This window comes from Ambystoma mexicanum, chromosome 11, assembly GCF_040938575.1.
Source record: "Ambystoma mexicanum isolate Mex_15411 chromosome 11, UKY_AmexF1_1, whole genome shotgun sequence".
Classification (NCBI taxonomy): domain Eukaryota; kingdom Metazoa; phylum Chordata; class Amphibia; order Caudata; family Ambystomatidae; genus Ambystoma; species Ambystoma mexicanum.
In genome coordinates, this window is record NC_090934.1 from 1,280,184,550 (window position 1) to 1,280,207,926 (window position 23,377).

At 48.1% G+C, this 23,377-nt stretch overlaps 1 protein-coding gene across 2 annotated transcripts in view; it reads right to left on the bottom strand.

Moving 5' to 3' along the window:
• THSD4 (thrombospondin type 1 domain containing 4) overlaps positions 1 to 23,377 on the bottom strand; it is a 1,773,455-nt gene that overhangs the window by 572,886 nt on the left and 1,177,192 nt on the right. Inside the window, exon 1 of one of the 2 annotated variants that reach the window (XM_069624756.1) lies at positions 4,177 to 4,594. The exons of the other annotated variant lie outside the window; for it this stretch is intronic. Within the exon in view, the coding sequence (XP_069480857.1) occupies positions 4,177 to 4,251 (75 nt within the window). The 5' untranslated portion in view covers positions 4,252 to 4,594. Of the gene's footprint in view, positions 1 to 4,176; positions 4,595 to 23,377 lie in introns of those variants that run through there. 2 annotated transcript variants of the gene reach the window in all.

A 23,377-nucleotide genomic window follows, 5' to 3' on the forward strand; every position in this document is an offset into this window, starting at 1 on the left:
ACGCATTCCCCTACGCTTGCAGCATGCATTCCCCTACGCTTGCAGCACCCATCCCCCGACACTTGCAGCACCCATTCCCCTAAGCTCGCAGCACGCATTCCCCTACACTTGCAGCACGCATTCCCCTACACTTGCAGCACTCATCTCCCTATACTTGCAGCACGCATTCCCCTACGCTTGCAGCACACATTCTCCTACACTTGCAGCACGCATTCCTCTACACTTACAGCATGCATACCCTTACGCTTGCAGCACGCATAGCCCTACGCTTGCAGCAAGCATACCGCTATGCTTGCAACACGTGTACCCCTACACTTGAAACATGCTTTCCCCTACACTAGCAGCACCCAATCCCCTACACTTGCAGCATGCATACGCCTACGCTTGCAGCACGCATACGCCTATGCTTGCAGCACGCATACCCCTACGCTTGCAGCATGCATTCCCCTATGCTTGCAGCATGCATTCCCCTACACTTGAAACACAATTCTCCCCTACACTTGCAGCACGCATTCCCCTACACTTGCAGCACGCATTTGCGCGTTCTGAATGGCACAGGGCCTAGTAAGATCTTTGTTTTGGCCTCCCTTGTTTCCCCCTCCTTGTCTTGTCGTGCCTAGAAACACTTGTGTACAGGCGCGCTATAAATGCTGTATCATATCATTCCATTTCAGTGTCTCAGTGTCCACTATCGCCCACTCTCTTTCTGGGCTTGAGACGGGTGCTAATGGTAAAAACGTTCACAATTTCACAATGTACCATTCTACTATACGCCCATCGCCCTCTTTAATGCACCTCGCTTCTCTCAGCCATTACCTCGGGCGGTGGGCCATTACCAACCGGAACGCAAGAGCGCAGAAACAAATGCTGACCGAGCACTTGCTTTGAATACCTGTGTGGAACCTGAGGTCACAGGTTCAAATCCCATCAAGGCCTTCTCATTCATTCATTCATCATTTCGAGCTTTGGAAGTAGTCTCCATTGAAGAGTTGCTCAACCAGAAAGAGTGTCCCTTCGATGTGGTCCAAGAGTAAGCCTGCAGTTTCGGTTCACCAGGTAGCAGAGGGGACTGCCATCCCAGCCAAAATTCTAGCCGCGCAAAGTGGTTCATTTGGTGGTGTTCCTCTTCCAAGGTCCCGAGCGGTCCCTAGCAACCGCATTCCCCATAATTAGAAGATCTCCAACTGGGAAAGGGCTCCAAGGGAAAGAAAAGTTCATTTCTGGATGCAGTGGGGTTTGCCAATAACATTCCCTGCTCCACCAATCCCTGCACAGCCCTTTCCAGCCTCATACGGACCGGGAAAGATGCTGTCTCGCTATGCCCGTGTCAGAAATTACATATAACCTAGGAAGGACTGAGCACGCCACATGAGTATGTGCACAATTCGGTGTGTATTTGTGTAATGCATAACTGCATAGTGTTTCATATTGCAAGCACACTACTGGGCCTGATTCATAGAAGTTTTTATAATGGTGAAATGTCCTAGGAAAACGTTCCATGAATCAGGCCCAGTGTGTTTACAGTGATCAATTCCACACAAGCTGCACAGTCACACATATAGGAAGTGGCGGAGCAGAGGGGGTGGCCGCCCCCTGGTGCCCAGAGCGTCCACCAAGTATGGCAGGCACCATATTAGCCGCCCGCAAAAGCTCCCTCTGCTACTGTAATCAGGTATAGTGCGGGACTCATTAACAAACGGAATGGGGTGTGACATCACCAGAAAGGAGCATGTCAAGGTGAAATATGCAAATGTCATTCAATTGGCTTGGCCTTACCATACAAATAGCACAGGACGTGGGCATGTTTTAAACTCCAAGAATCAATGCCAATGTTTTTCCTGGAACATGCAGTACGAAATCTGACATTTCAACTTTGTCTGCTTTTTCTTATCAGGTCATGGGGTGCAGTGTGCGGCCTGCGAACCTGGCGACCGCAGACGGCCTGAATTCAGAAAAGACAGACAATGGGCCTCATTACAAGCCTGCCGGCCCTGTAGCAGCAGTGCTGGTAGACTTACCAGCACGGTTGTTACCGGACCGTCAGAGTACAAGTTTGCGGGCCTGATGCCCTCCCGCCCACCAGGTCTGAACTGGCAGACGTAACGGTACCCGCTCACAGACTTTGACGGTAGCACCGGCACCATTATAAATGGTGGCGTGCTACCGTCCTCCCCATTCCCATTGGGTCCTATGGGAGTCGAATGAGAATGGGGAGTTACATTTTCTGACGCCTGGCTTCAAGGCCCACTGGGGCCCGGTGATTCCCTAAAGCCAGGCACCGGAAAAAAACTACGGTAGCAGCCTGTCATTTTTACCGGCACGGCTACCGCCGGATTTATAAGGAGGCCCAATGACTTTCATTTAAACACAGCCTGGTGGGGGCGGCGTCCTACACATAGTGCACCCAAAACAGTTGGGGCAGCTGTGTACAGATGCACAGGCATGGCTGGCAAGTCCTACGCCCAGCATTGGACAGCACTACAGGGAACTCTGGAGATTTTGGAGGGGAGTGGAGCTCTGCACCCTGGGCCTCTTTTGTGTGAGTGCCCTCATTGTCTGATCCTCTTATCTGCTCTCCAGAGCACCTCAACTGTTCCTCCCATCTCTCCCCATTCCCCACATCCTTTAAAAAGGTTAGTTATAAAGCTTCCCTGCTGACCTCCCTCATATGGACGCTTTGTGTTATGCGTAAATACTTGGTAATCCCTTCAGGTGAAAATGTGCTTTAAAATTCACTGCTTGGGCCAATGTTTCCAGAACTTCTTTCTGGAGTACCCCTCAAAGTCTACTTAGACGCGTTGGGCTTACTCATACGGTGTAATATGAGGCCCCTTTTAAAAAAGGTGCAGGGCCACGTTTGATCTTAGTCCACCCCTGGCGGCCACCAGTGTCATTAAGAGAGCTTTGAAAACGAGCATGCACACACACTGCCTCTAACGCAGTCCGACAGCACCTCAGACGGGCACTGCCAGACTCGCTTTCAGACACAAGCACGTGCCCATGCCCCATATGTCATCACCTAGACATGTGCACATACGCTTGCTTGCTGAAGTGTTTGAGATAGCTTTCAACACACACAAACACACTGGGCCCGATTCATGGAATATTTGCCGGTTCAAAGTGAATTTGCGCTGCTGAAAAGTGACTTTGCACTGCGGGCACAAACCCTGATTCATGGAACCGTGCAAAGTCCGGGCAAAGTCAGTGCATAGTAGGCTTGACAGTTCAAAATGACTTTGCCCGGACTTTGCACGGTTCCATGAATCAGGGTTTGTGTGGGCAGTGCAAAGACACTTTTCAGCAGTGCAAATTCCCTTTGACGGTTGACCCAGGCAAATACTCCATGAATCAGGCCCTATGTCCCTAAAGCAGAAAGGACAACCCTAGACAGACCACGTGCGTGCATGCGTGCGTGCTCACGGACCACGCGTGTTTTTACTCGCACCATTGTCTGTCCTCTTGAAAGAGTGCGTAAACAAGCCCTTGCTATATTAGAAGCACATTCGGACCCGTCCACCTTAAACATGACATCACATCTCGCTTCCGGTTCATATACTCGAAATCTTTTGTTTCCACACCTCACTGCCCTCGCTAGCCCCACCGGCCGGGACACTGGTGTCTACACCGCGGTGAAGGCGAACAAGTGAACGCGCATTTATCCAGGATCGTGAAAAGACAAGCCGGCAAATCTGAACTCCAGTCTCCAGAATCGTGCATGCAAAGTTCATGACGTGCCGCTGAATACCCCCACCGTTCAGCGACACTGCTGGGGGGCCAGCCGGTGAGGGGTTGCCGGTGCCCCGAAGATGCGTTGTGAAACGTGCAAACTTTGCACGTCATGCCAACACTCACATTCAACGAATTCTTTGCAATATGCCAATAACTGTAGAAAGAAAACCAACAACGACCCAAGCCAGGCCCCGGTGCTTCACGTTAAAAAGTGGCGCAGTTTGAAGACACAGCAACACTTATGTTATCTGAACGGGAGACGCGAGGTGAGAAAGGCAGTCTTTTTCAGGAGCCTGCCAGCATTTCAGCCACGTCTCACTCCCGAAAGCCCCACAGCAAGTTCCGCAAACGAGGATAGCCCCAACGTTGCAGGTGCGGTGCGCGCATTATGCTAGCAATAAAACCTGTGGTACATTTGCTGGCGGGAGTCCGGATTCAGCCGCTTACCTCTCCCCCGGGTCTGGACCAGACTGCCGTGTGGCAGCAGAGCAGCGGGAGGACCAGGTACCTGACGGACATCATTCCCCCGGCCGAAGGCTGGCACCCGGCCCGGGAGGGAGAATCCTCACGCCGCGCGCACGGACACTTATGGGACCCACTTGGGCTGCGGCTCGGTCCCGCGCTCCTCGAGGTGCTGCCAGGGAGCTGCGCTCTCCGCCACTGCTCTCAAGGCAACTGGGAAACTGAACCCTTCATCGAACGACTTCTCCCGGAAGGGGGGGCTGCCGGAGACAGTGGCCTGCTGCCAGGACTAGGCAGAGGAGGGGCGGCACTGGTCAATGCCAAGTTACGCACCATCTGCTGGGATGTGTGTGACTGGCTAACAAGGTAGCCTTCCTAATGCCGGGGGTGCTGCTCGGAGGGGGAAACGGAGGCGTGAGCGGGATGGCTGAGTGTGAAGGGAGGGGTGTCCGAAAGTCAGCGCTATACTTCCCCCCATTGACAGCTCCCATATGGAAAACTGCATGCGCAAGGAACATTTCTCTATGAAGCAAAGACATGTTGCAATCATTTTGCATTTTTCGAAGCACTAGTCACAAGCCGAATTGCCTATAGGCGCTTGACTAATATGCCGTACGGTTTCCAAAGTAATGTTGCTCATACCATCGAGCTCCGGCCCCGGGGATTGAGAGGACGAGACGGCTGCCGCGATTAGGAGCAGTGATTCGCACATCTGCGCTTGCCACTTAGCCCACTGAGCTATCTCAGCGAAGGACGCTGCCACGGCCGGACCCAACTGACGTTATCGTGTGTAAAAGGTTCAACGGTCCACTTTACGGTAGATGAGGGAGAAGTGTGTGCGGAGGTGTGGAGGGGGGGGGGGGTGCGGTGGGCGTGGTGTTGCCAAGACAACAGGCGGTGCAGTGACTTTAAATTGCATACCGCGTGTAAACGGGAAAAGGGGCAATTCCACGTTTCTGTGCACGCAGCAACAAAACAATGCACGTCATCGTAGTATTGACACACGTGTACAGACGCGTTATAAATGACTTATATCCTATTAACCTGCGAGGTCTTTCCGCGCAGGATGCGCTCGTGCACTTTGGGGGTGGCAGGCTCGGACTGGCTATAGGGCAATAGGCCCATGTCCAAACCAGAGACGCAAAATGTTGGTGTGGGCCAGTTTTTCTTGCTCACAGTGGGCCACTTTTTTGGGCCAATGTGGGCCAGTTCTATGAATTACTTCACTATGGACCAGTAGTTTTGACCATTTATACTGAAGAACTATTCTTTACAATGCTCAATTTGCATCACATGTTATCAAAAACTATGCCCTTGGGTACCATTCAGACAGTGACACAGAGGGAATGAATAGCCATTTGCAACTGTGGGACTCTTGGCTGATGATGAGGCGGTACTGCATTCATTACACTAATATAGCGGAGAGTGGCTTCTAGGCGCAGCTTGCCTCAGGTCTAAGAGGCAGGATTAAAGAAAACATCTGTTGAAGCGCAATTGGGGCACGGAGGTGGGTTCGCCCTCAGCCCTGGCGTTCCACAGACAATTACTTGGGCACCCCCTACAAGCTTAATCTGATGGAAGAGTGCATATTTGCAGATAATATTACTTTTGCAATATGGTGCTTTATGCCAGACTCTAACATCTTCTAAGCGCTGTAACAGGTTTCAGCATTACCCGAAATTAATAGTGCTCATTTTATCGAACCCCAAACAGGTGACACACAGTCAGCCAACCTGGATTCGAACTAGTTGCGAGGTGAGACTGGTCCTGCTTTCGAAGTGAGCGCTAAACTTGTGAGCGCAACTCTCGCGTGGGTCTTGATTTTCTCATGGGCTGAGAGTGGCACGGTGTGCCGCCTGCCTGAGAGAACCAGCAGGGATCCGCTGCACAGCACCCTAAAACTGAAAGCTAAGTGGCAGTGTGTGGTGGCAGGGGGGCAGATGAAAGCGGGTACATTTTCTGTGATCCTACAGAAGTCTGTTCCCCAAAAAACAAGGTAGCTATCTCTCCTCTTGGCGCTGCGCCCCATAGAATACAGTTGAGCCCCACAGCACATTTGGTAACATTTCACACATGGCTCCTCGACTTTTCCCTTCGTATGCCTTCCTCTGTATCTTATCTATCCCGCGTCCTCATCCCAACTATCGACCCACCAGACTTTGCTCCTCTCCACCTCTACTGCATGCTCTATCATACTTCTATTTAAAACATGATTTCAGTCGTATAATGCATGCAATCAAACCAGGAATGACTTTAAAAGGCTATGCATCATGGATTATAGTAAAAGTTATAAATAAAAATCCATCTTAAAACCCGTGTTTTTTTCACTGAAATCCACACACCTATGCCCATATCGCTCGCTCATTGCCATGGATAGTGTGGCCCACTGTATGGGACTTGTGTGGTACATTTGGCCCTTCAGCAAAATCTATTGTGCACCCTTGCCGTACATGAACATTTCCCACAGAGTGTCCATAGGTAGGGATGCCGCAGCTCGCAGTGCGCCTCCCCTCAATCTCCGAAGAGACCGACATTTGCGCCGGAGATGCTTTACAGGCTCCAGAGCCCCCTCCCCACATAAGCGACATTCCCTTCTTTCCCTTGGACATTGTACCAGGCTCCCTCAATTTCCCTTGTTCTTTCAGTTTTAGGTAGTCCCAAACCAAATGGTTGCCCACACATTGTTGAGTCTAGGTGGGCAAGGACTTCCTATCCTGTATATAGATAACAAACTACACAGCATGTTTTTTGTGGCAAAATTAAATATTAACTGTTCCTTACCATAGCCAAATAAGATGTCTTTCATGGTTTGCTTGAAGCTAAGAAGGGAGGAGCCCAGTAAGTTCCCCAGGGCCACTGTTTTGCTATAGTGCAAAATTGCACGATGCTACTAGATGGCATCCAGCGGGCTCTGGTCATGTATACATCGTATATATTAGGCCCTAGACGGAACCTTCTGGGGCGCTAGCTAGCTTCCATAGTAAGGTGATACAACCAAGATATATTTTTTGCATGGAATAGGTGTAACGTTGTACCCCAGAAAAACCATTTCGATAGAAGTGTGTAATTGAAGACCCAAAAGACTCTTCAGCAGGGCGCGTTCTACTGTACACGTCTCTTCAAGATTTGCCAGGCCCATATTCCAGCTCTATACAACAAGACAGAGGCTAGTTTGGCTTGATAGAGCTGAACTAAAGAACCAGTCGGAAAAGCCCCGCACTTTGGGTGAAGGAATGCATGCAGCCCAAAGTCACATGTACCAGTCTAACCTAGTCCAAGTGGGGAGCACCACTCAATTCCACAAGCCCTTCACGGAGGACCCAGGCAAAAATCTTTGCAGAAACATCCAACATGGCCAATAAAAGATAGTTTTTGGAATTGTCGTGATCACCCTTTTTTAAAACCAGGACAATTATGCCGTCTCGCCAGGAGGTTGGTATGTTCTGCAAGGCCTACATACAATGAAGAGCCGAAGTAAAGCAAGGGACTAAACTGCAGGATCATACTTTTTGCGTGTACTGCATGTCGCGTCGGATCCAGGGGCCCTAGAAGATTTACAGGCCCTGATAATCCTGTGGATGTCGTCTGGACGGTGTAAGCAATGCCAGTTATCAAACAGCAGCTTCTGCAGGAAATATCTATGGGGAAGCGCCCAAACACTTGCTGAGTGTGAGAGATCCAGCCTGTTTCGGATATGCCATTGACGTCCCTAGAAATGGGTACCTTGCTGTTTATAATCTATCAGAATTCTACTATGCTGTTGTAAGGGACGTTTATACTAGATCCCACCAGCGAGAGCATTCAGACACATGCCTGTGGTTCTTCAACCATTTAAGATAGTCTTATTTTACTGCCTTTGCCTTGCAGCTATGGGTTGCCGGATGTAATTCAGAAATGGAGTGAAGTTCACGTCTCAGCTGCCCCTTTCTGTTCTTAATTGCCTTGTCATATGGATACCGATGAGGGTTCCGGTAGCCGATGCCCGCCCTACGTATAGTGTGATTGATTGTCATGGATCAGTTTTGTATGGTTGCCATAGAAATGGCAAAATAAATAAAAACCAGGGGGGCGCTCTCCACTGGAAAGGGTAAATCGTTAGGGGGCTTGTCCTTAAAAAAGTACTCAGTGTCCCACGCAACCGTCAAGGCTTGGCCTATGGTCCAGTGGGGACCAAAGCCTGTAGATTCAGGCACACCTTAAGGGGAAAATGGTTGCTGTCAAAGCACTGATAAACGTGCATGTCAGTTACCGAGGTAGCTGAGTTAGCAACAAACAGATAGTCTAGTGTACTGCTCCCACCATTTCCCACCCTAGTGAAGTCAGGAGGGGTGTCAGAAGGACAGGTGCCGTTAACTAAATGAAAGCCATGTGCGGATAGCACACATGCCCAGCTTGTCCCCTAACAACGAGTCCTGGAAGATCCCTGACTCTGCACAGAGCCCTCAATGACAGACAGTTCTCCCTCAGAGAAGATAGAGTAGATAGGCATTTTAGCATTGAAGTCCCCACATAGCAGAACCGGTCCCCCATACTTCAAGTTATTTAAGATGACCTCCATTTCCTTAAATTAAACATAGACACTTCCTTCACAGGGCGGAATATATATGTTTATCTGGAGAACTCCCCGATGCTGAGTGGGACCAAGGTCACAGGGATGAGTCACTTTACCCATTAAGATGGTCGCAAAGCCGGAGGGAACTTCCACGAGGCCCATGGTGTTCTTTACCCCCAGTGCAAGAACCCCCTTAGGGCCGACTCTAGGGCCCGGCACTGCTTCCCAGATTATGCTATTGCATCCGTCTACCACTAGGCGATTCGTTAGCCAGGTCTCCTGGAGCATGATAATGCTAAGGCTGTCTAGAACACCCAACAGCCCATCTTCATAAAATAAGTGCACTTGCCCCCGTGTGTTCCAACTAAGTAACAAAAAAGGCGAGGTAGACCCATGGTTAGGAGCGTGGAGCCCCACGCGTCTCATCCATGCTTGCTAACCATGCCCAATGGGGCTCATCCCCCCCGTGACCGGGGCATGGCTTCAGTAACATTAGAATGCATGGGCAGCTTTTTATTCGAAATTGTAGTGGCACGAGAGGTACCATGTTGCTCTGCCCACTCAGAAGCTTGTCTTGTCAGCCTAGTGGTTTTGTTGTCCCCATCAACACTACCCGAGTATTTTTGCCGATTAAAGCCTGCCAGTTCAATGACAGAGCATTCATAGCCCAATTTAAATATTGCCACACGGTGTGCAAGTATATAAGGCAGAATGTTTTCGGAGAAGAAATGGACAAAAATGTCCACTCGTGCTTCTTTCTCACATATGTCCACAATTCGTATATCGCTCCTTCTGATATAGCGTAGGGGAATGATGGCATGTACATGATTTAAAAAGCCGAGAACGGCTTGACTACAGTCTGCTGTCCTCGCAGAATATGCTTTGAACTTGTAAAACCTTGACGGTATCAGCAACTGTAGGGGTAAATCAGACTTTGGCACTAGTGCAACCCAGTTCCCCCTGAATAATAACACTGTTCATAGTGTGTTGATTGACATCCCCAGTATCGGCTGCCGGTTTGTTTGCATATATGACTTCAAGGTTAAAAACAGAGTTCTTAGCCATTACTGTAGTCTCACCAGATATACGTTGGTTTTGTGTCTCCCTACGGCATATCTAATGTGGTTGAGTGGCTTTATTGGCATTTTTTACAGTAGTGCAGGTAGACACCTATTCTGAGACTTACGTAGTCTGTCTTTCGTTGGGCAGGTCCTCCAACAGGTACTGTGACACCACATTCTCTACCGCCAGAGGAATAGTCTATGTGCAATTCGACAGACGGAAACTGGTGTCACTTCTTGTTTGCTGATCTAATGGTGATGTAAAACCATATTTCACATAATACTGCCTGATAATGCACATTGGCCTAAGCACATTTGCATTACACTGAAAACTGCATTTGAATTAACCTGAATGAGGCTGACAACGCCACCATTTTAGAATCATCCGCCATTTTGTTTAACTGCTGTTTCTGTCTCATGTTAAACTGTGTTTTCGGCTGCAGCCCAGAAAGATGAACTTTGCACTGATTCAACATGTTGAGGCTGCTGAAGCAGAATGTTTGACCTGCAATAAGAGACCTTGGAGCTGATCTGAAACTCAATTTAGATGTTGTCTGCACCAATAGCTTCATCCTTGTTCAAACAGTGGAATACAATACTGAATAGCTGAAATGGTGTGCCTTTGCAGAAACCCACTGTGTTCATTTCTTGAAAATGGACTTACTTTAAGCTGGAGAACCAACTTTACCATTGTATTTTGTGTTCAGAAAAACATCTCAAGTGTTTGAAGACAACATTGCTGTATTTGTCATGTGAAATGGGTATGAATTCTAGTAAAATGTTAACTTGGAGAAGGGCTGGACGATGTAACTGGGATTGTGTATAAAAGAGGCATGCTTTGTAATGTCCAGCACTCTCTCCCCTCACGGTGTCTGCTGATACACACTGCGAGGTGTTGGAAGCCAGATAGCTATCTGAAGAAAAATAAATTATGCATGTATCTCTGAACTCGTGATTGGCGTATTTCATTTTGGTGGTACTAAGCCTCGATATTTCTTTGGTCTTTCAGTGAAGGTCCACATAGAGGTACGGGGGGGCAGGATGTGGAGGCACTATGCACGTAGCTCAGTGCAGGTTTCTCCCTTATAATTTATCTTGGTTTTGTTTTTTTATCCGATAGGTTCTCATACATAACAGCTTTTCTCACAGCCTTATTTCCATTCCGTGAGTACCAGGTGTTGGTGTCAGAATCAGTGACAGCTATATCATCCAGTTTACACACACATTGTCATGCTGTACACAATTTTTTTGCACAAGATCTTGAAGTGTGCCAGAAATTGGGGTAACTTTTTCACTGATTGTATCCATGCCTCTAGCCAGGGAAGTGGAGGTCAGTATACAGTCGTTATAACAAAACATTTATATAGACATGCCCACATAATGAAAAAAATATAACGAAAAGTTTTATGTAAACGTATGTGAGTGTGGGGTAAAGGGTTCAATCTTGGGGGAGAACCATTTGGGGTGGGTTTTAGGGGTGGGAAATGGGTTTGTGGGGGGATCCCCCTCACAAAAATCTTTTTTAGGTTTTTTCATTGTAACATTTTCGGTATATGTGCATTCTACATAAAAGGTGTTGTTATAAAGACATGTAACCATGGAGGTCTTCAACAGCTCATTCAGTGGGAATGAGTGCATTTAGCTTAGCAGCTGTAGCATCGCACTTAGCGGTCAGTTGTGTAACCAAAGTTTCCAAAATGGAAAGCATAACGGCCAAAGAGCTACGAGCTTCTTGCTCTTGTGAATTGAAGCTCTGCTCCTCTAGATGATTGTCAGCCACAGGGGACATAACGGACCTAAGGAGTGACGGGAAGGAGTGTGTCGAAGCTTGATGCCTTCAGTTGTTGATACCAATACTAAACCCCTCAGAGGGATTCTTTTGACCATACAACAGGTCCATTTCAAGAGGGTCTGGATCACCCACTGTGGGAAATAGAGCTGCCTTTAATGGGACCGGGCTAATAGAGGGGCGCATGCTCTGAATGAGAGAGCTAATATACGCCCCTGTGAAGTTGACAAGGTGATCTTTGTTAGTAGTAATTAGAGTCTTGAGGACCGTTTCGATCGTTTTTGATTCTAGGCAGAGAACAGAGGATGTGTCACTAGGTCATTGCGTAGATCAATTACTGCTTTTTGCTTGAAGGTCCCTGCGCCTGATAAGTCATTTATTATCTTATCAGTTTCACTTATTCCAACCATGTCAGCAAGAATCAAGGTAGGTTGAGGGCAACCGCGTAGGGATCGAGTGAGGCTCTTTATAGTGTTATTGTGAGCATTGGTATCTGTAAGTCCCAGAGCCACTAAAGAGAGTATTTCCTCGTTAGGAGGGAGAGAAGGCAAATTATGTTCCCTGTAGGCCAGTCCACCACTGGTGATGAGTTTCCTCCAGTGAGCAACCCAAACACTGTCCCAGGGTGGCACTGTTCCCAGGAACTCTTTGAGGGTACCCTACAGTACGCCTGTGCACATTGGCCAGGCATCTCCCAAAGGTTCAGATTCTGTGACTGTGTCCACTTGGAGGCTCCCAGAGGGTCTGTGTGACCACTGTCTCCTTGCTAAACATCCCTGATGGGGGTCAAATTGTGTATGACTGCATCCTTTGCTTATTTTAGGAGGAATGATATTGCAGAACATCTTTAGTTTGGGCTTAAAGGTGTCATAATGTGATAATTATTGTGGCAAAACTATTGGCATTAGAGTGCATAGATAGAGAAGATGGATGTGAAGAGAGATATACATCTGTTGGGTGCTTGGATTTTGGCAAATGGAGCTGTGAAGTTGGAATGCAGACTTCCCAGCCTAACCAAAGTCGGCTTCTCTCATGAAGCATTAAACACAAATAGTTTTTTGTTTTGTTGAGTTCCTTATTATTTTTATTTATTATCCTTACAAAGTGAAGTTACAGCATCTACAGAAACACACACACACAGCTACTAGCAAAGCATTTCACACACACATTCACACACAGATTGCCCCAGCCCTGAACACTCCAATAACGCTATACGCACACTACATAAAGCACTGCACGCCCAGAGTGCGCCTAGATTTGAAAAAAACACTGTCCCAGCATCACACTGCAAATACACACGGCCCTAGCACTTCAGACACACACCTCCATTGCACCTCCGCACCACACACACACACTCACCCCAGCACTGCAAATACAGACATCACCTCATGATTACATACACGCCACCAAGAGCACTGTACATATGCAAACACCCATACAGCATCGCGAGCACTGCACACGCAATATCCCTAACACTGCCAATACACTACCGCAGCACCACACAGAGACAGCCACAATGAAATGTGTTCCTGAAGCGGTTCCTGGGCATAATTGAATCTAGAATTACTATCCTTTCTTGGAGTAATGATTTATTTATTTATTTAATGATAACTGTCCCGACTGTGAGAACTGAACATTGTATTGTGGTCATATTGTACTAACTGGGCTTTATCAAACCTGGTTTTACCAAGCTAAGTGGGCAAAAATGAAGCTTGCATTGTTGTCCTTATTTTGCATAATGGAATCTGGCTGTGCCATGTTAACTGGCATGATCCTGGCACTTCTTAGATAATGAGACCTAAAAGAAACTGGTATATGCATGCTAACTGGGCATAGTGGAACCTGGCACTGCATTGATAACTGCGCATGTCCTTGACAGTGGTTCCAGCATCAGAGTTTATGTTGGCACTGGTGAAAATGCTTGGGGTTTGTTAGCAGTACATGGCACTAGCGTGAATTCTTGGGATTTTCATACCCAAACATTGAGATGGTGTGAATAACTGGACCTTTGATGGTATTAGTATCAGAGTATAGTATGTCATTACCTGACCAACGATAATTCTTCCTAGGCATATAATGGCATTGACTCGTGAATGGCATGAGTACTTGAATCCGTAAGAAAACCACAGTTTGTCCCATTATCTGCGAGGAGAAGAAAAGTATAACTCACTCTAACTAGGTTATACTTAAAACAATACCATAAGAAAGGGAGATACTTATTTGTCTAGATCCATGTTCATAGTTTCTTAGTTTTTTAATTACTTAAATAGTAAATTAATCACTTTCGATATTCATTTACCGAGCAACATTACTAAAAATTCTTCTATGAACCAAATGTTTTTGTAACGACAAAAGAACCTCTTGCTCTCAAATGGGAATTGTATGGAGTCCAATAAGATTAAGTTATACAAGTACTTCACTGATTACTTTAGATAGACCTTGTCATATCTGTGTATTGTATTACTGACTCTACATGTTTCTGTCCCTAATCAATCAGAATGCTGGACATTCTTCAGGGGTATATACTAAAAAACAAACTTCTGATGTCTCAACACGTTGTCACTATTCATTTCATGAACTTTGAAACCTTCTCCAGATGTCTCGCACAAGATAATGTTTGATAATGTTAGCTGCTTGTATGACATTGTTTGACAAAGGCGTGCTTCATATATGAAGTGGAGAAATTACACCAAAATCACCTTGTTGTGTGTCAAATAAGTGCACATGAATATAAGGCAAGCATTTTAAAACTCAAACAAAAAGTTTGACACATTTCAGTTGTCTTGAAAGAAGGCACAGATGTGGGTGAGTAACTGGTGCTTTGTGATTGCTTTCAGAATAAAAATGCCCATTTTTGTTCTTATCACTTAAAAGTTAAAATCTAAGGTTTTTGTTGAAAACGTTTACTGAAATAAACCACCACTTATAACTAGTTTCTCGTTTGAATGTTCTGCCATAAAATAAGTGTTACGTACTAAGTATTTGCTAGGCCCCAATGAGACCTGTTGTGCTGGGTCTGCTGGGCCACAGGGACGGTTTGAGTGTTGTTTCCAGGGCCTCACAGAGGTTGGGGACTGACAGCACGGCCTCGCTGTGGACAAGCAGGGAAAAGGGTATCGCTGCTGGAAGCATCGCAGCGACTCTAGAATACATTCATTATAACTTACACTACACGTGGCAGCCAGTCTCTGTGGGGAACCCATCAGTGCAGGGCCCTGGGCGATGGCACAGATGGCCTGTGCCTTGTGCCGGTTTGACTCCAGTCTAGTACTGGGAAATAATGATATCCGGACCAGAAACCAGCCAGTTTTCCCAACAAGCTGGTGGAAATGGGTGGCTCTGAGTAATGACTCCCGCAACGTTTTTTCCACCCGGAAAAAAAAGTGGCGACTCGAACGCACAGTATTGTTTTTCTTTTTGCCTGCGTGATGTTCGGCCTTGAATTTTCCAACTTTCATTCAAATGTTGCTTACCTCTCACATTATCTAGACCCACTTAGTGACAATTAGTTGGCGGCGCTGCCTAAAAGTCTTGCTGATATTTTGCCAAACTATTTAGGTGCACAGCCAGCAAGGAAGAAGTATGTTAATACTTCCACAGTCTAATTTTGCTAACATTTCAAAGGAACCGGCTACAGTAGATCTTGAAAATGTCAGCGCCTTCAGAAGCTTCCTGATGCCACACAGCGGCTGCACTGCAAACACTGTCGCAACATGTGAGAGAGGCATGGCGGCCTCCAGGGGCGTTGCTAGGGGGGGCTAAGGGGGCTATAGCCCCTGATCTTTTGGTTGTAGCCCCGGATAGAATCTCAGGAGCTACATCCAAAAGACTAGCTAGCCCCCAGTCCCGACAGTTCTGACATCGGCTTAGCCCCAGATCTTTTCCAGACCTAGCAACTCACATGGCGGCCTCCCTGCCAGCGCGCTACGTCAGTCAAGAGCTCGCTGTAACTCCCGCTAGGGGGCAGTGTGGGGCTGCTGGATAATGAGGTCACCCGTGCCAGCCGTGCCAAGATGAACTAACAGAGGCGCTCCAGAGGGGGGGGGGGACGTATTACTAGCTCTTGCGATACAACTTGGTCAACATGTCTCCCAGGAGAAACTGCTACCATTACAAAATTGCGGAGCACTGCATTGGCTGTTTCGGTTACATTCGCCAGCACAGGGTCGTGCTACTGCAGTGAACCCAGAAGAGCCTGCCTTCCAAGGGGGACCTATTATCCCCTCCGCGCTGGGGGTTACGTCCATCTTTCAATGCCAAAGCGCCTGACAGATGAGGATTAGAAAACATTCCCTGTAAAATGTTGCCTGGATGCCAAACGCCTATGCGATTTTTGTATGAAGAAAGAAAATGATCAAATGCCAAAAGCCTTTTTAGTTGAAAAAAGAATATGGGTTTTAAAGGTTTTCCATGGGATACACACGCTGTAATGTTTTAAACGCTTAGCTACTGGCATAAGTTCTTCTAAGTTAATTATACAATAAAATCAATGTGATTTGTTCTTTGTCACGACTTTTATGAAGTAAGGCACCCGAAGGGGGCGATAGAGGGACAGCCTGCATAGCGGGCCTCCCTTGAAGGATGTGATCATAGGGTATGTTGGGGCCATGGTGCAGTTTCCCATTTTAAGCAGATTCCAGAGAAATATGGAGAAGCATTTTGGGGTTTAATGCACCTTGACAGGGTACATTATAGGGCTGAAAGGCAATGCAGCACAAACACAGGTTTAAACTCAATGGATTCACTGTGGTGTTAATAATTATGTATTTCTCTGTACAGAAAACAGGTTTAAGGATTGCAGGAAAGGACAGCTTTTGGTTGAGTCGGACAAGGTACAGTGGAAGAGCAGAAACAGGCCGGTAAAATGGACATAGCAAGTTTATGTTTTTGAGTTACAGGATTATATAATTCATTCTAGGTCCCGGGATAAGCGGGAGTGCAAGCGCATCGAGTACTGTGTTGAATTAGTGGTCGATTAGGACTGCTGAACTCAAAGGGGAAGCGTTGGGTACATTCGCCATCAAATGACTGATACATTGTTTTCCCCAAAATAGGGCGCGTGTCACGCCTCAGCTAGGGTCGCCAACATGTTTTCAGGCTTCAGTGTACTTTTGAAAAGTTCTTGCGGGGATGGATTTGAGGAAGAGGCCGAGATGTTCACACTTTTATTTGAAAAAAAATGCACAAGAGGGGGAAAGACTGGGCAAAAAGGATGCTGGAGGACAAACAGGAATAGCCCACTCATCAGCAGATTGTGTAGGCCCAGGTGTGTGTGCCCCCAGTTTTGGACACCCCATCGGCGGGCGAGATACCTGCCAACACGATACCATCAAAAACAAAAATGGCAGTGCAGTTGCCAAGGGGTAAGGTTGCATCTGTAATACCAGAAGGGGTTGTGTTGTCTCAGGACAAGGGTGATCGGTGGCACCACCAGCAAAGAAATGGGCAGCGCGCAAATGGGTAAAACAGTGTTACTCCTGCCACAAGACCCCGCAGGGGGAATGGTGGATCCCTTAGCTACCCCTGTGGAGGAGCGGCAGCCGTCCCTGGCGGCAGCTACTGTTTTGTGTTTTATAAATACTAATGGGATTTCGCACACCATTGAACAGACAGACAGCAGTTCGGTAAGGTCACTCCTGGCAGTAGTCGCAGGTATGAGTGAAAAGTTGAACGAGACACTGTGCGAAATGTTGACATTATTGCGTGGAGCAGTACAGGCGTCGAATTGAAGGTTCAAACAGCGCAACCACTAAAAGGGTCGGAGAAGGACCCCCAGAGCCTTCTGCAGTCGCAAGGGTCCCAGGTGTAGGTAGCGCTCAGGGAGTAGGAGGGTTAGCTTCACCAAGTTTGTTAGCTCTGCAGACTCAGACAGTTTGTGGGTGCACAGGGTTGTAGTTCCTATCGAGAATGGGGGTGGGGGAGTGACCTTGGCTGTGGAAGTACCAGCTCAGCAGCTCAGCAGCCTGCTCGGCGGCCTGGGGTGTTAGCAGAGATGACCGGTGTTGCCAGCACCGGAGGGCATGGTATTAGGGATGTTGCCACCCCTCTAGTAACTATTGACCCTTATTATCTGGCAGATCCACCATGGCTTGGCATACCCCTAGACAGGTGAAGGAAAGAATCTGGGAGAGAGAGTATTTCAATATATTTTCGCTATTGTCAGTGGAGACCGCAGGACCTGACATTAACATTAGCAGGGAGGAACAAGGCTTTCTCTTTGTTGGCAGTCGTCTTGATGGAAAAAGATCCAGGACAGGGGCTGGCCTTGTAGAAATAAAGGGATATTATTGTGAATGAACATAAGAAGTACGGCTCCACGGGTTGGATTGATTATGACAGAGATTTTAGGTCAAAAATGGCTTTGGTGCCCGACATGACATGGGATAAGACTGACATGGAAGGTTGGGTGTCGTTCATGGGAGGTAAGGACAGGCTCAGTAAACCAAATCTTGAAATATCTAAAGGTTCAAGGAAGCCATGGTATGGTAAGTGTGAGCACAATCAGAAAAGCGATTGGTGGCCCTTTCAGCCAGGCCCCTCACCACAGAGGGATAATGAGCAAGAACACAGGTTTTTTTTCGGCAGGACGGGCCTGTAGATCTTTTAACAAAGGGTCGTGTACTTGGGGCCCAGGGGCAGATTTCAACACCAATGCTCAAAATGCGGGGGAAGCCACGTGATTACAAGCTGTTTCAAGACGGAAGGAGGAGGTAGGGGCAGAGGGCAGAACAGAGGTGCCCAGTCGTGGGCAATGGGTAAAAGGCCCTTCCCCAGTGCACAAGAGGGTTTAGCTGGAAGTCTTGCATCATTACCCAAAGGAGAAGGAGCAGGATTTGTTGTGGAAAGGCTTTAGCAAGGGGTTCAATATCCCTTATGGTGGACCACTGACGGGTCGGGGGGACAGGAACCTCCCTTCAGCACTCCAGCAGCCGCATGTGGTCAGACAAAAAATAGAGAAAGAAGTGGAGCTGGGTGGGGTGGCTGACCCCCTCTCATTGCATAGTTTCCCCCTAGGGCATTGTGCCCGAGAAGGAAAAGGGCAAGTTTAGATTGATTCAACGCCTGTCATACCCGAAAGGTGACTCCGTCAATGTTTGGCTGGAGCAGGACCTCTGCTCAGTGCACTATGTCTTATTTGATCAGGCCATGCGGATTGTGGCCGCCATGGGAAAACGGGCACTCTTGGCCAAGGTGGACATAGAATCAGCATTTCACCTTCATGTACATCCAGATAGTTTTCATCATTTGGGGTTTCAATGGGCGGGCGGCTTCTACATTGACAAATGCATGCCAATGGGTTGCCCGGTGTCTTGTGCACTACGAGAGGCCTTTAGCACATTCTTGGAATGGGCAGCGCGCAGAATGGAGCAGCGGGGTGACATCATCCATTATCTGCATGACCTTATCTTCAAGGGTCATTCCTGCGGGTAGGGTGTTCACTCGCAGATTGGCAAGGGCGACAGCCAGGGTTTCACAGGGGCATCACCACATCCCGCTACGGTCAGGCTTAAAAGATGATTTACGCATGTGGCGGTCGTTTCTCTTAGAGTTAAATGGAGTGCTATTGTGGGGAACCCCATGGCAAACCAGTGATGAGTTACAGATGTACTCGGATGCTTCAGGTAATGAAGGATTTGGGGTAATATTGGGTCAAAAGTGGTGCACACAGAAATGGCTGTCCCAGTGGCACAAGAGTCGGAGAACAAAGAGTATCATGGCTCTCGAGCTCTTCCCCATTGTCACAGCACTCACGTTGTGGCCCAGGGACTTGGAAAACAAGAGGGTGCGATTCTCATGTGATAACAAGGCAGTGGTACAGGCCATAAATCTACAGTCTGCGACATGCACAGCGGTTCCGAGCCTTTTAAAGAGATTGGTAGAGGTCTGCTTTCACAGGAATAGTGAGTTCAGGGCTTGGCATGTACAGGGTATGGTGAATGTTGGCGCTGATGCTCTCTCTCGTTTTCAGTGGCGCAAGTTTCGGGAGGCCCTTTCTACAGCCAGGAAGGACGGGGCGTTGTTTGGAGCGAGTGGTGGCAGCTGGTGTCGTGGACAAGGTGTTCTGGAACTTGGGGGAGCGATCGCTCAGACCAGGCGTTAGGTTCAGGTACTGGCAGGGCTACGGTAAGTTTTTGAGTGTGCAGGATCATTGCATAAAACAGACTGTTCACGAGAGGACAGACACGTGCATTTGTGGCATGGGCACATTTTGAAGGAAAGAGCAGGAGCTGGGCGATGGGGCACCTTGAAGCAATAGCTTTTTATTGCAAATTAAAGGGAATGGGGGACCCCACCAAAGATTTCTTAGTACACATGGCGGTGAAGGGATGGGGCCGGTCAGAAGGACCCGAGCAGGATGGTTGGAAACCCATCGACTGAGTTGTTGCAAAAGCTATTACATGCCTTGCCTGGGGTATGCTCTGATGATTTTGAAGTGACATTGTTCAGTGCAGCATTTTCACTGGCATTTTAGGGGGCTTTTCGGGTCAGTGAATTAGTAGAAGCAGCAGTTTGTGTCAGGGCTGACATGAAGGTGTTAAAAATCAAGTTGAGACAGTGCAAGACTGACCAAGGGGGCAAAGGGAAGTGGGTTGTTCTGTAAAAATTGTACCCGCAGCGACAGTTGCCCAGTTGTGCACTTGATGGCCTTCTTGGCTAAGAGGCCCCAGCAGCCAGGCCCCCTTCTTATGCATGCTCGTGGAGCACAACTAACCAAGTACCAATTTAGAAGAATTATGTCAATCACAATGGATGCAGTTGGAATACATGGCAAAGGATGTTCATCCCACAGTTTCTGGATAGGTGCCACCAGGACTGCCTTCCTGCAGGGCATGCCAGCACAGGCAATACAGAAAATAGGCAGATGGGAGTCAAACCACTTCCAGCTTTATGTTAGGCCACAGGGCGAGCCAGAGACCAATTTGGGCCCTGATTTGAGAGAGATTTCAGCATGATAAAGGACTGACTAGGTTGATTATGCCTAATCATGCCTTTCCGGAAATGTTTCTCAACTATGCTTTTTGTATCAACAGATGATGCAATAGGGATTATGGGGCATTCATGTATTATTCGGGCTGAGAACGTGGCCCGTCGATGGATGCTGACTCCAGATTTAAGATTACAAAAGAACAGGGTGGTTTGGCTCGGGGCACCAGGTATGAGGTGGCATTCTGTGTTGCCAGCAGTGCACGGGCAGCTGCAGTGGAGACCAGCACCCCGAGTTTTGGAACTACATTTAGGGGATAATGGCCTCGCCATCATGAGGAGGGGCCGACTATGGGTACAACTGGCCTTGCGCACATTGGTGCAAGAATTACCCAGCACTGACATAATCTGGTCAGAGGTAGTGCCCAGATTAGAGTGGCAGGGTACTGCGTCTCACGTAGGGATGGACAAATCAAGGTGGAGATTGAACATAGGGATCGAAAAAATGTGCAAAGGCAGAGGGCCTCGAATTTGTTAGGCACAGTTGTCTGAATTCTCTCCCTTCCCACTTTGTTGCTGATGGGGTGCATTTATCTGACAAAGTGTTAATAGTTGTGATAGGGATAGCTCTTCCTCACAACTATACTGGGGCACTGATGAAGGCTGGCTGCAGCTGAATTATTTGGTGAGTAGGAGTTTTGTGTTGGGGCATTGAGGGTAGTGGGGGGCCACCCTCAAAGCGTGGCAGAGTTTCAGGGCAGTCCTACCCGGGGAGGAGATAGACGCTGCCGTTTCGGCCATGGGCGGTTTCCCGATGGCTGCACTTGAGCCAAATTTGGATGACAGGGACTTTGTCCCTTACAGACAGGTGAGCCTCCTTGTCAACGAGATTCAGTGGTCCCGAAGAATTACTACTTGACAGTTACAATCAGAGGCGTATGTCCGCTACTCTGCTAATCTGCTAACTGGAAGTGACAAGTGTCCCCCGGGAACATTAAGACAATGACATTGCACGATCAAGGAGCAACCTTAGAAGTCTAAGGAATTGAAATGTGAATTTACTTAGGGCTGGGACTGCCCCGTGTATTGTTGTATGCTCCAATAAATGTGATCTTTTATTTCCAAATATAAACAGTCTGGGCCTCATTACACGGTAGGCGGTAAGGTTTTACCGGTACCGGTATTTTACCGGTACCGGTAAACCCTTACCGCCTTACTACGAGGTCCCTTTGCGGGTTGGGGAATTTAACGCCTGCTTTTTGCAGGCGTTAAAAACCAACCCGCAAAGGGACCAGGGAGCTAATTACAGTACCGCAATTTGCAGTACCGTAATTAACGCCTTCCCTATTCCCATAGAGCCCTATGGGGCAAAAATGGGAATGGGGAAAGGCAATGGGGCAAGGGGGAATTACTGCCCCACCAACCTTGGAATAGGGCGGTAATTCCCCTTTCCACCAAGGCGGTGCCGTATTTTACCTGCATGGACCATGGTGATAATAGCACCTTGGTCCACCGCCATCCGTGTATTGAGGCTCTCTGTATTATTCCTAATAGATATAGCTAGTGCATGATGTCTTTTTCGTGCCAGAAAAGGGGGTGGGCAAACGCTAAGGGGATGTCCAGCCCCCGCAGGGGGCGCTAGAGGGACAGCCTGCATAGCGTGCCACCCTTTTGGCCAACTCTCACAACCCCCCCATCCGGAGGGTACTCACACCTTTCCTCCTCCTTAGGAGGAAAGGGAGTCCCTAAGCGAATCCAGCCACATCCGACTGGGCTCCAGGGAGCGGATATAAGGTGTGGGGACTGCCGAGCCCAGACTCTTCCCTCAGCCCCCGGCGTGAAGTCCCCCCCCCCTCACCTTACAGTAGGATAGCGGGATAACAGAGTTATTTCATTGTGTGCTAGGGTTAAGGGGTAAGTGATGGGTAATTAAGGTTTCTGTAGGATTAGTATCAAGTTAGTTCATCCTTTGATTACGGTTGTGGTTTTCTTTGCTTTCAGCGGATTTCAAGGTGTGTGTTTTCGGTTGTTCAATTCAAGGGTTCTGTTTGACCTTATTAAGTTTAGTTCACCGTTAGGGATTAAGGTTATGGATTTCTTTGCTTTTCAGCGGATTTCGAGGGTGTAAATCTTTTGGTTGTTTTGTTCAGCTTAATTTTCCTTTTTCTGTCACAGGTGGAGTTTTGGGGCAGAGCAAAAACGAAGAGGTGATGGCTGGAAGGTTTAGAATGAAGAATGAATCTTAACCACTAGCAATGCTCTGGGCAACCCTCCAGACCACCGTTCTTCGCCTGCCAAGCCATTACAGAAGGGGAAAGACCATATGCAAATCAGGCTTGGCCCCACCCTAAAAGGGGCAGTGCAGCCCAAACTGCTAGGCTACATCCCTTCTGCACGAGACCACAAGCATCCCCAAACATGTTTTGCCCTTGTTGGGGCTCATCAGTGAGGAGTAGCTTGGGTCTCTAGGCCCAGCAGGCAGGGGACCCACGTCTGGGCATACCCGTCCCACTCGGGGTGACAAAGCAAAAACAAAGAGGTGATGGCTGCAAGGTTTAGAATGAATCTTAACCACTGGCAATGCTCTGGGCAACCCTCCAGACCACTGTTCTTCGCCTGCCAAGCCATTACAGAAGGGAAAAGACCATATGCAAATCAGGCTTGGCCCCACCCTAAAAGGGGCAGTCCAGCCCAAACTGCTAGGCTACATCCCTTCTGCACGAGACCACAAGCATCCCCAAACATGTTTCGCCCTTGTTGGGGTTCATCAGTGAGGAGTAGCTGGGGCAGTCCTAGCCGGGGAGGAGTTTAACGCTGCGGTTTTGGCCGTGGGCTGCTTCATGATGGCCGCACTCGAGC